Here is a 14,792-nt window from a genome sequence, read left to right as displayed (position 1 = left end):
CTGCCACCCCTACTAATGAACTGCTTTAAGTGATTCAAAGTATGGGAAGTTGCTCCCAGAGTTGTGCTTTTTAATGCTTCCCTCGGCTTTATTATATTCTTCAGGCTAACATGCGGGCAAATCTTAAATTTCGTTTCTGCAGTAACATTTGACCCAATCACAAATTAGCTATTTTAGCTCCTATATTATGTAGAAAAGCAAGAGGTTAACATGATACTGGACATCAGTTAATCATGCTGCTTTGTCAGATTTCTGTTTTGGTTAGCCAGAGGAGTTAATCTTGCAGGTAGGAAGTGCCAGCAAAGGAGGAAGGGAGTGTTCAGAATGGAAAGGCAATATTTACCAGTCATACTGCTGTCTCTGTTAATGCCATTATGAAGCTTACAGTGAACAAAGGCTGCATCAAAAAGCCACGATCCAAAGAGGTTCAATATACTGTTGACTTTGGGCCTGTGGGGAGCAGGAAGCGGTCGAGGCTCAGAACTAGTCTGGTTTGGGCTAGATAGCGGAGAAGTGGAAGATGGCTGGTGTTGTACTTTGGAAGCGTGAGCGGTGTTAGCCTATTGGAAGGAGAGATGGAAATAATCCCATTAGAGAATAATTTTTGAAAAGTCATATACTCAGTCATATAAAACCATTGCTTTACTAAGTGTAAATACTCACTGTGCTGTTTTTCAGCATTGGCTTATTTACAGTTACAGCTCGATGCCTTCGGTTGTGAGGTGGAGTTGTGTTGACAGCTGTAGTCTGGGGCATGCTCAATCTATTTACTGGTGTGGGCGGAGCACTATCTGCCCGAGGCCTTGAAATACCTAAAAGAAAAAGGGGAATCTCAGCATTAAGTTCTTTTAAAATCCAACGCACTGGGCATTTAAACAGCAAAGTAGTAATGCACACATATCCATTAATTCCTCCCATACCAGCACCAGTGTTAAAAAATATTGTTTTGAAATTAGTTTTTAGTTAAGATTGGAAAGTGATCGAGGAAAGTATTTAGGTAACTACATACAAGACTGCTGCTTACCTTTCAAAAGGGAGCAACACGCACATTTGCACCTAAAAAGTGGGAAGAGTAAGAAAACCAACAGGAAGCAAAGAGGAACAAAGGCCGCCCGAAAGCCACTTTCTTTCCAGCCATATTATTGCCACTGTCAGTTCATTTTGATCTAGCAGAAACAGGCTGCAATTGACTTTTTTTAAAAGGATAAATCTCTTTCCATTAAACTAGGATAGCTAAGGAATATAAGCTTAAGCCAAATGGTGGCTTAGTGCTATCAAGCAAGCACGCAGGTTCCTCGGGAGCACACTACAACAGATTTGCTCCTCATCTAGTCTTGCTGCAAGTTTGGCTCAGCATGATGTCTAAATCCAAGCTCGCAGCTTATCTCTCCCAGACAAGCCTCCAGCTTGAGTCAGGCATAATGTTAAGCCAAACCATAGCTTAGTGCTAACAAGCAAACATGTACATTCCTGGAGCTTTGGTCCTGCTGCCACTGTGTTGCTGTGAACTAACACACAGTTTGGCTTAGCAGCTCTGTGTCTAAGCCCTGTTCCTGGTTTGTCTGCCCCTAGTGGAAACCCTGTTTTCAACCTTCTCCAATTGGTGTATCAAATGGCCGATTTCTACTTCTGAAAGATACTACTAACTGCTAGTGCACATTGTTTATAACATTATTGTGTGCTACTCGGTAAAGAAGCGTTTGTGCAACTGCTTGCACAAACAGAAATCACTAGTGAAACAACACAAATGCTAATTTCTTTTGTGCCACCGTTACACTGATATCACATTTAATCCTTTGGAAAGCAAAATGACAGTAAAAACAATACTTATCTTTGAGAAGCAATTAGTTCAAACAGTTCTTTCACAATAATTAATAGGCAGGCAAATGTTGATCTTATTAATATTTTGGAGGGCCCTCTACACTCGTTTATTCTAAGAAAAGTACACATACAGGGAATGGTGACACAGATATTTGTAGTAGCAGAGATTAGTATAGAAGGTAAAGCTACTAAAAGGGTCCTGCAGTTTCATCTCTCTCATTTTGGTGAATTTTCATGTATCACAGGCCCACTGCCAACCTGACATTCCCCAAACCTATACTATCCTACACTCCCAGCTAAGTGTAAATAGCATTGAAACATTACATAACAAGGCCTCAGTGCTCGCTTGCATCTCCCTCTCAGGCAAATTATCCTCTTTGTTCTGTTTTCAACATTTCAGTATTACTCATGGAGGAGTATAAAGCATCTGCATCAAGGTAAGCGCTATTCATGATGCATGAAGGACTCAGGTTTGTTAAATACCCACAGTTCTATAACATTTTCAAGTCACAAGTGCATGCTATTCATACAACAGTTCTTTACTGACAAGCAGAATATCAGGAAAAAAACAACCTTAAGTAATGGATAATAAGAGGACAGAAGCAATTTACAAGTCTGTGATTGGCAGTACTCTTCCATCTGCCTTGGTATAATGATTAGCACAATTGAAAAGGAACTGTGCTACATTTCATAAACAAAGAAGCAGTATTCTGTTATGAGGAACAATTCATCCAAGAATTCAGACTTTGTTATTAAAAATAAAAAAAATTAAATGGTCATGTTAATATGAATTATACGGTTTCCTCATAATTAAGAAGAAGCGCTCTCTCTCATACTGCAACAGGCTTTAAACAGCATTCCTCAAAGTAGAAGGACCAAACTGTTCAGTTTACTGTGCTTTTCTTAATGAGTCCACCTTCTCCGGCAGCTGGAAGAGGAGGACAGGACAGAGTACAAAGAAAGAGCTGTGAGTGAGGGGGGAGGGCTTTTCCTATCTTTGGACCCTCTGGAAAACTCAACAAGGCCTGCTATACCTGGAACTGGGTGTGGAGCATGCAGCGGATGGGACACAGCTGTGGGCATCCTGAAGAAGTTCCATCCACCTTGCGCCTGCCCATAAAGAGCAAGTCTAAAATAAGAAACTAGGGCGATGTTCACTGAAGAGTTCCAAGAACTCTTCTCATTGTGAGACTTTTGTGGGTAAGCTGAGAGTTTGTTTGGGCCCTAGGTGAGAACCTGGAGGCTGAGAGGGAGGGTGTGTTAGGAAGGAAGGGAACCGATATTGATTATATATTGATATATATATATTAGTCACTTTATATTAATGTAATGTTTTTATATTTAACTGTGTATTTTTGTAGTATTTTAAGTTGTCAGTTGTTGCTTCAGTTTTTTGTACACCGCTTATAGATATATTTTTAATATATTTAGCAGTATAAAAATTAAATAATCAATTCTCCATAATCCAATATCTATCAGCCCAGCTTCAAGACAGAGATCATTTCATCACAGCTGTGTCATAAATCTGCATATAGACAAATCTCAGTAGAAAGGTTGGGTGGCATCCAATGCACATGTTCCATTAGCGCAAGGATTTACGCAACAGACTTCCCCTACCCGCTGCCCCCAGGTTGCCTCCAAATCTGCACAAAATGCTTGCATTAACAGAGTGACTTACTTAGCACTACATTGGATTCAACCCCTTAATTGCAAAACCTCACATATTTAATCATAGACAAGGTATTAAAGTTATGTTTTTAAAACAGCACATACCTGCTTGTTACAGTGAGAGAGACTTATACCATATTGCAAGAGATACTAACAATTTGGGTGGTGGTTATTTTTTAAACGACCAACCTACTGTTCATATTTAAAATGCGTAACCCATAATGCTGCAACCAAGCAGATTTTTTGTTGCAAGAGTATCTGTATGCCAACCATTTTTTAAAATAGAACTAGTAACTTTTGAAGCATTGTCTTTAAGAAGAACCACATTTAATAGAAAATTTCTATCATGACAGAATACTGCAGCTTTCCAGGATTTGATGCAAACCCCAACCACTGTTAAAATCATCACCCCTGCCCCAGATTCTTGTCACCCAGGAGAGTCCAACAAGTTTTAATACCATATCTGGGTAATCTTTCACACCCACTGGTTGTAAAGACAGCAACTCCTGGAGAAAAAAGAAATTATATTGCTACTATATTATGTACTGCAATGGAAACATTTCCATAAAGCAGTTTTTCAGGAAAATGAATATTTAGTAAAAGCATTTATGGTTTCACAAGAAGAGGCAGTTTTAATTAACACCAAACACAACTGCTGAGAAACTCCTGAGAATGAAATTCTATTGGAGGTAACAAGTTGAAATCATGACAGGTTTTAAGGCATCTAGCTGAACATATTATCAATTACTTTTCAGTACCTCTAAGCAAGATACGGGAGCCCTATTTAGGAATTAGTTTTGCTGGGGACCACTCCAAAAAGGGAATAGGGCAGGTTGCAGATCAAACCCCAATATCTTGTTGCAAGGGCCTCATTGCCCCCAAAGCTGTTCATCCAAACCTAATTTGAAATTATGGGGTTGGATAGGTGAGAGGGGCAGATGGCACCAGAACTGGGAGCTCAATTTGGTCCAGAAGTCACTGGTCCCCAACTGATGAAAATAGAATACAGCTGCTGCACAGATGACAAGGAGAAAATGATGATTAACACAAACAGCCCCGCAGACAAACATCTGAAATATTAGATGTACCAATACAAAGTATTAACATCTATTTGAGTTGCTTACAAAAGGCAAGTAACATCCTATAAATTAAGAGTAGAAAATGTTACCTAAAAATGCATCCACTAAGCAACTGATCCCACGCATAGCACGAAAGAATATTTGAGGCAGATGTTTAAGGCAGGGATACTGATTCAATTCCTGAGCCATTCCACTCACATTCAGGAACTGTTCCTGAAATTTGGGGGTTGAGCTTATAATTGCTGGATTACTCAAATCCACAGGATTACTACAAGGGAGAGAAAAGATTCTGTTTAATCATAATACATTTAACAGATGTAAAAAGTAAAATACACTAAATATTGAAATTTTAAAATGTTCATTTTTTTAAAAAAAAAGCTCTGATACGAGTTGAGATTAAACCTACCAATTAAAAGATAGACAAATCATTGTACTATGTTTGCCACTTTCGAATATTTCACATGTATCCACTTCCTATTATTATTTACCTACCTTCTCTCACACTACTTTTCAAAGTTGCTTTAACTTTTATGGAAGTTTTAAAGAAGTTGACAGCATCTGTTTATAAGAACAGTGATCAACTACACCCAGCAAACAAAAATGCTGAAGTCTTTTGCAAATTAAAAGTGCTATAAGCAGCAGTTACCCTGGGGCACATGATCTTTGCCTCCAGCTGAGGAGTATGAAATGAGACAGTATTGTAAGACCCCATGCAACTGAAGAGACAAGGAAGCACTAAGGTACATAAAAATAGGCTACTCAGTGTCTGTAGCTGCTAAATATCTGAAGGGAACCAAAATGAAGGGTATACAGAATTGCAAACGAAAAGTATCTGAAGCCATGAATGAAATGTTGAAGGGCAAAACTATACATGGTGTTCAGGAGAATAGTTGAAGACAAACAAGTATCAGGTACTAAATTTCAGAATGACTGTACAGTGGTACCTCTGGTTGCGAATGGGATCCATTCCAGAGCTCTAGTTGCATCCTGAGGAATTCGCAACCGGAGGTGCTGCTTCTGCGCATGGCACGGTTTAGCGCTTTTGCACATGCGCGTGGGACGAAAACCAGAAAAACACTTCTGGGTTTGCCGCGTACATATCCCAAAAGATACGTAACGGGAGGTGAATGCAAGTAGAGGTACTACTGTATCTCTATCACATGCAAACTAGACAGACAGAGCTAGTAACTGATCCTACTATGAGTTGGATCTTGTCACAGGCACCTGTGAGGCATTATCTGCCACAATATTATACACCCCTTCCACAACTAGGGCATCTGATTCCAATAAACCACACCCCCAAGAGGACTCATTCACATATATAATGTATCAAATTTTGATAAATACGCTACTAACATTGCATGCTTTTTGTTATGTACAGTACCTCAGCATATGTAAAAAGCGAAACCAAGTCTGGGCAACACACTCATTATCCATTTCAGGAGGAATCAGACTGGCATCTTCATCAGGGATTTTAAAAGGTGGGAACGACGGCCCATATGTAAAACGTAGCAATCTGGAGGAAAAGTCAGACAATCGGTGAGTTTGTAGTTCTGCATGATTTCACTCTGCCTAATTATAAATGATGCATCCATATTTCATTGCAGATATCTGCTTCCCTCTCACTATGGTGAAGCATGGGGCTTCCTCCAGGTTGGAATCCACCTCACTGGTGGAGGCCAGTGAAGAGAAGCCCATGTGTCATTCTAAACCATTCCCCAACCATCAACTTGAGATATTACAATTGTGCTCTTTCTATCATTTTTGACATGTGGTTTGCCCAGAAAGTATGCCATTTTCAACCTAATAAAGAGTTGAATTAATGCTGCAGTTCCTGCATCCAAAAAAAGCTAACTCCAGATACAAATAGGGCCAACAGAGAAACCAAAATATGTGCAAAGAAGTGTTTTGTGAAAGGGAGACACAGAGCTTGCCATTTACCACATACAAAAGTGACAAGAAAAAGCTATACCAGAAACAAATACTGTCTGGTTATGTCAAACAGTTGTCAAAGAGTTCACACTTTGGATCAGGGTGTTAAACAGAAACAAAGGAAAACAAAAATGTTGAGAGCATTCTCTCAGCCACTGCCTTTCATTAAAATAAGATCAGATTGCTTGGGTCTATTTCAGGTCTTCCTTAAAAATAAAAATAAAAACACACACTGTAAAGAGTCCCTTCTCTCCACCTCAGTTCATTGACCAACAATGATATGCATTCCAGGATGGACAGGACATTGGAGCCAAGTTCTCATTGAGGTGGTAATCCCGAGTCAGAATGCAGGCTTCTCCCTGACATGTCAATTTACTATGTGCTGGCATTCTTTTTAAATATATGGTGGAGCATTCCATCATAGGAGCTCTGACCTATATTTTGAAATACAGTCATACCTCTGCAAACGTCCGCCCCCTTAATCGTCCATTTCGGCAGACGTTCACAGCAAACCCAGAAGTACCAGAACAGGTTACTTCTGGATTTGCCGCTTCACGCATGCGCAGAAGCGCAAAACCGCTCCATGTGCAGAGTGACGCTCTGTTGAGCATCTCTTTGGTTGAGTGTCCGGGGCTCCGGAATAGATCCCGGACGCTCGACGAGGTACCACTTTATTACTTCCCAGGCACAGGTTTTTGCCTCCTCAGTAAGAACAAGGTTTAAAACTTATTTTTAATACATGGTGTCAGGGAACTGCCATCAGAACTAGAGGAGGAGGCGAGGCTCCACAGCGATGCTGGAGAGGGGCCAAGCAGGGAGAGAGGCAGGTCTCCGGCTGGGGAAGAAAATCAGCGCAACACCAGGGATAGAGGGGGGCCGATGGGGGAAGCAGAGAGGAGGCTCCAGGACTCTTCGCAGGAGACCAGCGAGGAGAGCACAGGTCCTCCGCTACCCACACCCACCCTGCGCAGAAGACTTCCGCGCAGGGAAAGTAGGCGGCGACTTGGCGTCAAGGAACTTCTTTGCTGGAAGAGGTTCAAGAAACGCCCACTGACGGATTCTGCTAGCAACTGAACAGCCACGGAGTGGATGGCTGTCCAGACAGAAACGGTTTAACCAGGCAACCTAGCCCAGAGCGGCGGTAACTTACGCACAAGCAACCCCTAAAGCCATTACACATGGGGCACAGTCAAGTATGGTACCTGAGAGTGAAAAGCAGTCCCCCTTTTCTGTAGCAAAATGATGGATTTTTGAGGGTGAAGGGAGAGATTCTACTAAGACACACTACATAAAAATGGAAATAACTACATTAGTATACAGTGGCAGGCTGACATATGGGAAAAAAAGCAATAGGTTTTCAGCTACCTGGCTGTAAGGGCGCAGATTACTTTGCTCCACTGCTCCACCACTGCAGAATGATGCCTCCAGTTTGCTACCATCTCTTTGGCAGTTTTCCAATAAGGTGGTGTGGGGAAGCACCGGGAACAGGCTAGTAACCAGACTTCAAACAGCACACCAATCAGCTTCTCTGCCAAATTCTCAGCAATACCGCCTACAAAAGAAATAAAACAGAGAAAAGCACTTAAAAAAAATACCTGTGGGGTTTCTTTTTATCATCACTGAAGAAGAAACTTCCAAATATTCCTTGGAGAAAAACAGCAATCGGATAGTGGGGATCTTATCAAAATAAGCTGATGTGCAAAGTGTAAAATTATTTGAATGGGATAGTAAAGTTAAAATTATCTTGGGTTTGTAGAATTTCCATGATTAAAAAGAATAATTACCTCAAATCCTATTGCTATTTTTAAATATTAATCTAAAATAAGTAATTCATGTATTATTAGATAGCAAAAGTTAACACAGCTAAAGATCTATCATAGAGAACATCAAGAGCACTCTAGAATGTTCATGCACTTAAAAATGTAAGAATTTCAAATTTAAGAATTGGGAGACAGGAAAGAACAATCTAACCAGATGAAATATGGGAATGGATGTGGGGGGAAATATCCTATCTTAATTTATGCATGAATTCCAAAACAATGCAGCACTGGTATGCAGTATATGGCAGCCTTAATTTATGCCTAAAGATTGCAAACCTATTAGAAATCAGTAACAAGTGGATGCATCCACAGCCAGGGCAGTTTCTCAGCTTCTCAGTGCTAGGGCTCTTGCTGGACAAGACAGAAGTTGCAGCCACCAGCCTCCTGCCTGTCAAGCCCTGTGCCCCTTCTCTCCCAGCAAGCCCTTTCTGCCTTTTCTCAAGGGAAAGCAGGCAGAGAGGCAGTATGCCAGGCCTGTGCACTGTTGTTTGAAGGCATCTTGAGTAGCTTTTAGGCTACATTCAACTTAGCAGAAAGAGGGATTTTTTGCTCGTTAGACTCTGAATGGCCAAGGCTCTCCAGGTGCCTTGGCTATGAAGCTAGCAAATAACCTTCATCTTTCCTCCCATTTTTGGAGTTGGGGAAGAGCACTGCACAGCTGATGGCACAAGCTCTGCCTGCTACTTCAGCTTCACCATTACAAGAAAAAATGGCTGCTTGCCAGAGGGCAGCTCCACTCCCCATGACAGTGTTGAAGCCTAGAAATCACTGCCTAGCCCTAGAGCACCTCTGAATGAATAAACGAGAGGTAGTAAAAGGGCCTTAGCAACAACATGTCAGTAAAAGCGGCATCTGCTTCAAATGGTAATAGAAATGGAAGTATCATTCAATTCCTGTAGCAATTCCAAATTAAGAAATTAAACAGAATCAGAATTGGACAATAATTATTTCAACACCATTCATTTCATGACAATAGTCCCTCTAAATTTTGAATGGTAGGAAAGAAAAAAAGATAAGGTTCTTAAATTGTCACACTCAGGCCAGAGCCACACACTATAAACAGTTATGGGGAAAAAGGTAAAGACCCAAACCTTGCACTGTTGGAGCTGCCAGCAGAATATCATTAATCTGTAGTAGAAACAATAATAAAACCTCCCATGTTTCTCTAGACATAGTGCTTGACTCACGAGCCAATTTCTGGACAGCTTTCAAAACTTGAAGACATAGTTTAATCTGACTGGTACCCTGATCCTGCCTGTAGAAGAAGAAAAACATTACTTACGCCTGCATAAACAGAGTACTTTCCCCCCACCAAAGATAAATTAGACAAGAGATTGGAGGCATTCTTACAACAGATGTTTTGCACCTCTAATAAGAATTGTTTGTAAATCAAGCTGGAGTTAAACTATCTTCACGCAATCTTAGAAAAGCCACTCATCTTCAAAAGATTTGCAAAACATCTAAATTCACAATAGACCAGGATAGACCAGGTTGAAAACAAACTACGAGTTCCATATAGCAGGCCTAACAGGAGAACAATAAATCTCCTGTTTTCACTGTCCAGGACAGGCAGGGGCTACTGAATTCCCGTGGGCACACAAGTGTTGGTTTGCATTAGGCTTGTTCAGGCTTGAGTTGAGATAGCCTTATTGCAAATATAGTAAATTGCATCAGATGAAGTGGAGCCCAAAGGGCAGCAAAATCTAAGTAAATGAATTGTGATGTTTGCATGCCAATATGAAAGCTGCCTGCAGCTTGTTTGCTCTTTGGTGGCCAGTGGCCACCAGACTTCACTGGAGCCAAGAGGCAATGGATTGCCCCGATATTCACTCCTTCCCTACAGGGAAAACTGAATGGCAAACAGATTCTTGTTCTGCTTCTTGTTCAAGCCACTAGGCAGCCCTAGGTATTCCAATTGCCATGCAGTCTGTACAGAAGACAGTGAAAATGCAGGGTCTGTGCTTCTGCATACCACAAGTACATCTGTGCATTCATACTGTTCACATGACAATGGTATTCAAATTGCCTAATGCTCAGGACAGAGATTAATCCACATACTTAAAGCAGAAAGGCTATAAAAACCCACTTCCTTCCACCCTTATAGTGTACCCAAAGCAAGAATTAATGTAGATGACCATTATATTTGAGAGTAACAAAATATTGTTGTTGATAAACTATTTTTCAGGGACTGTTCCCAATACTTCAAAATGTGTATGGTATAGATTTTTAAAATAAATATTTTACATTCTCAGACAGCTTTCTTTTCTCTGTTCATGGATTCCTGCTGCAGTAGGTACATACATTTTGCTTTTTTGTTGCTCAGCAAATTTAAATGATAACAAAAACAAAAAGGAAAGACAAATAAGCTTCAACTTCAATTAGCACAAAATCCAGCAACAGAGATATGTGCATATAAAATTTGGATAATTTCAAAATGAATTCCCGCCCCCCCCCCCAGCTTTGACATCTTCACCAGAGAGAGCATGCACCCTCTCAAAAAAATTTTCTCTTTTTTTCTTTTTTGCAGCTGCAAATTATGGACATTTGCTTTCTTAAATACACAAATGTTAAAATCCAACCTCCAAAACAGTAGATTTTGGGGCTCTTTTACCCTCCATGTTAATACAACAACAATTCTTTTAACTACATGTCTAAATAAATGTCTGCTGGTTACAATTAAACTTGGCTTGTAATCATGTTGCCTACATGAAATAATTCACTCTCCACTGCTCTCACCTTGGTACAAATAGATTTTGTAGATGTTTGAGAATGCTCTGAATATAAAGGTTTGGTTCTTTAATAACAGGTAGAGGAATTGAGTCCTTAGGAAAGACCAGAGCCATAATCCAGTCTGTATACACATCAACACAGTGCTTTACAGTATCACCGTCTAAAGGGAGGGTCAGTCCATAACAAACTACTTCCATGGTCCATTTTACCTAAGAGAAGAAGAAGTGGAAAGTTACATGACCATATTTTTAACATGTCCCCATTTGGTAGACTCTTCTAAATGAAAACCGGCACCACAGCATAGCACTGTTAACAGGAGATAGACAAAGGATACACAGTAAGAGATAACAGAAAATTCATCCTCTAACAACTGTATTATTTTAAATCTGGAAATACCATAGTATTTAGGCCTGGATTCTAAGATCCACCTGACTTTGGTTCATATACATGTCTACTCAGGAGAAGATCCCATTCGGCTGAAGGGGGCTCACAGTTAAGTGGGTACAGGATTGCAGCCTAAATGGAAGTTTCCTGTACTCTCTCACCCCACATACACTTGAGGACCTCATAGAGCCTCTCGAGAAGGTAGGACTCTCCCAAATAACATGAGATGGGAGTCTGCTGGGAGAATCACCCAATATCAGGTAGATTCCATTGACTTCCTTAAGTTAAGTTACCTTGACATTCAAGCCAGATTGCTCATGCCAAGATCACACTTTGTGTTGTGCGAGAGATAAGGTGCTCGTACACAGGGTTGCTGAGCCAATCTACTTATCAGATATACTTTTATGCCACTTTTTATGGTTAAACCCTCACAGGACGACTTCCAACATATCAAATATAATGAGCACTACATCTAACTAAATTACTGCCATGCAGCAAAGCTTGCAAACCTGTGGTCCTTCAGATGGTGTTGGACTCCTTTCAGTACCAGCCAGTATGGCCAACCGTCAGGGATACGAAAAGTAGTCCAGCAACCTCTGGAAAGCCATAGGTTCCTCATCCCTACCATAAAAGAACAGCAGGATTAACAATAAAATACCAACAAAAACAGCCGTCTAAGCAACACACAGTCTTACAAAAGAAAGAAAAAAGCTTTAAAATAATTTCAGCACCGATTCAAACCAGAACATCATAGAAACTATAAATGAGAAGGTTGTTCTAAACAAATGGGTCTTTATAGCCCTCTTAAATGCCTGTAATGATGAGACTATATGTACTACAGGTTTTGTATACTCACTTCTTTGTCTGTTTTCAGTAAACTCTCACTGCCAGCTGCTGATGGAGCATTTAAGACTTGGCCAAGGGGACGCACAACAGCATTTGCCACTTCTCTCCCCACATTGTCAGGATAGCTGTGAAGTACACTGGTGTGACCCTTATCATTTTGAAGTACAAGATGTAGGGACCTCCACTCTGAGTACATAATGCCTCTATACTGCAGAGTAGACTGTACCTGGAAGGGGGGAAAGGAGAAAACAGACTTAAAATTAATTTTAATTGATATCACTTTGGTTACAAAGGACACTGTTTCCACAAAATAGAGCCATGCATATTGCAAACACTTGGCACTAAGAAGTGCAACCCTTAGCCCAATGAAACGTATAGTTTTTCATGTGCAGTTGTGTATCTTGCAGTACAGAAGTTGCTGTCATTTTGCCACCCCTTGAACTTTTATCAGCTGACATAACTCTTCCGCTCACCATGGTTTATTATTCAGTTTGCTTTAGCTGGAAAGCAGAACCAGCAAGCCTCTCTGACACTTAAGAATGTGCTTTTAATAGTTACTTTCCATTTTTATCCAGATTGTAACTTTGGTTCCTATTATGGCCACTGGAAACAGTTCATGCAACTGACAACACTGGAGTGCAATAATATTATTGTAGTGTCAGAGTATACTGGCGCTTCTTTCTCAACTATCGCTCAGACCAACAAAGAGCCACCTCTCATGAACTGACTAATACACAGAAGCTGCTTGAAACCTCTTCCGTGCAGAAAAGCCATGCACTTTCACAAGCTTGCCATGGTGAATCATAGAATCATAGAGTTGGAAGAGACCACAAGGGCCATCGAGTCCAACCCCCTGCCAAGCAGGAAACACCATGATTGGTTCTCATCACACATTTTAGCTTCACATTACTGAAAAATATTCAGAAGAGGGAGCACAGAAAAAGGAAGAAGTTGAACCTCAACGAGACAGCAGTGCACCATGTATTCCACGGAGGCAACTCCAAGCACCCCACATGAAATAAATGCATGCTAAGGAGCAGGCTAGGGTTAGGAGATAGACTTCATTCTGTATGTTGTCAGTATTGCACTTGGGGAGGCAGTTGCACATGACCTGCCACATTTACCTTGGTTCTTCTCCCCCTTGCTGCTGCCCTGGGTTTCTGCCTTCTAGCCACAAAGGCCTATACAAGTAAACCCTTCTCAAAGGCTAGAAGGTGCACCCAGTTTAGCTGCCCACAGTGAAGGAACTTCAGAGAGACTATATGGGAAGATGCAGTTGCTGCCATGTTGAGACATGAATGAAGGCTCTTTTGTGCTGTTTTCAGTCTACATATGTTATTTGAATATTTCAGTTGAGGGGGGTTGTGGTTATTTTTGCTTTTGGTGTGGTTTGCTGTATACCGTTAGCCCCTTTAAGCCATCTCCACTGGACTGGGGAAATGAAACAGAAATTTTAGTATAATGTAGATATAGAGGTGCATTGTAAACCACCCTGGAATATTTATGAGGTGTGGTATATAAATGCCATAAATAAATAAAGAGCTGCTTTGTTTTGGCTTTAAGCCTTAGAAGAAACACTAGTTAATAGTTCAGAAAGCTATTAAAATGGGATAATATGGCAGTGAATTTGCTGTATACAGACAATGCTGGAATAAAGGCACATTGTTCCTAATAAAGTGCTGCATATAAAAGCTATGATGCATGTGCAGCATGGCCTACAACAGGGGTCCTCAAACTACGGCCCGCCAGGGTCCTAAATCCGGCCCGCCCGACCATTGCAGAACCCGCCGCGAAGCTGTTGAGGAGACTCAACGCGCTTTGGAGAGCTTGAACCACTGGAGAGCAGGCGGAAGGGAAAGAGGCGGGTCAGGATTTCCCTCCTTCTGGCCTTGCCTTCTGGCCTGTGTCTCCCCACGTGTGTCCGCCTCCCTCGATCCCCAGCCACCATGCTGCTTGCTTGCGCCCTGTGCTCCATCACCCTCTCCGCTGTGGCATGCCACCCGATCCAGCCCCGGCCGCTGTTGTCCTTGCAGTCCAGCTCAGTGGCTCCAGCCGCCACCTCCTCTAGGCAGGCTCACCCTCTGTCTCCTGCGCCTGCGGTGGCCTCCACACTGATGGACGGAGGGGGAAGAAGGTCGCTCCCAAGGAACGCAGGGCTCCAGCGCTTACTCATGAGGAAGCCCCCCTTGGGGCCACTGGGGATTATGTCCAAGGAAAAAGATGGCCACCATCATCCTAGTGAATTTTTGTCCTCGGAAAAGTGCTCGGGGGCTGGGCTGTGACCCAAGGCGCGCTTGATTGCGAGGAATCCCCTCTTGGCATCGGGTTGCTCACGAGTAAACGTCTGCCTGCCATCCAAGAGGAGCCCAGGCGGAGGCAGGCTTTGGAAAAAAATGGGTATGGGTTCATCCGAATCCTGCCCCCCGAAAGCGGGACTGAGCAGTTACTGAATTTCCATCCCACATTTTTTCTCCCAGGAGCTCAAGGTCTGTGGTTTTCGCCCTCCACATTT

The 14,792-nt window shown here is 41.7% G+C and overlaps 1 protein-coding gene across 4 annotated transcripts in view; it reads right to left on the bottom strand.

Annotated features, from left to right (window-relative positions):
* RALGAPB (Ral GTPase activating protein non-catalytic subunit beta) overlaps positions 1–14,792 on the bottom strand; it is a 57,856-nt gene that overhangs the window by 33,644 nt on the left and 9,420 nt on the right. For all 4 annotated transcript variants that reach the window (XM_083617677.1, XM_083617676.1, XM_083617675.1 and 1 more), the window contains exons 2-9: positions 12,291–12,506; positions 11,057–11,259; positions 9,412–9,575; positions 7,866–8,052; positions 5,953–6,084; positions 4,658–4,836; positions 664–812; positions 344–560 (exon numbers count right to left, since the gene is read on the bottom strand). In XM_083617677.1, coding sequence (XP_083473803.1) covers positions 344–560; positions 664–812; positions 4,658–4,836; positions 5,953–6,084; positions 7,866–8,052; positions 9,412–9,575; positions 11,057–11,259; positions 12,291–12,476 — 1,417 coding nt within the window. In that variant the 5' untranslated portion in view covers positions 12,477–12,506. The remainder of the gene's footprint in view (positions 1–343; positions 561–663; positions 813–4,657; positions 4,837–5,952; positions 6,085–7,865; positions 8,053–9,411; positions 9,576–11,056; positions 11,260–12,290; positions 12,507–14,792) is intronic.

Source organism: Podarcis filfolensis (genome assembly GCF_964270895.1).
Source record: "Podarcis filfolensis genome assembly, chromosome: 6".
Classification (NCBI taxonomy): domain Eukaryota; kingdom Metazoa; phylum Chordata; class Lepidosauria; order Squamata; family Lacertidae; genus Podarcis; species Podarcis filfolensis.
Note: the sequence above shows the minus strand (reverse complement) of the source record. Positions and strands in the feature narration are given on the sequence as shown.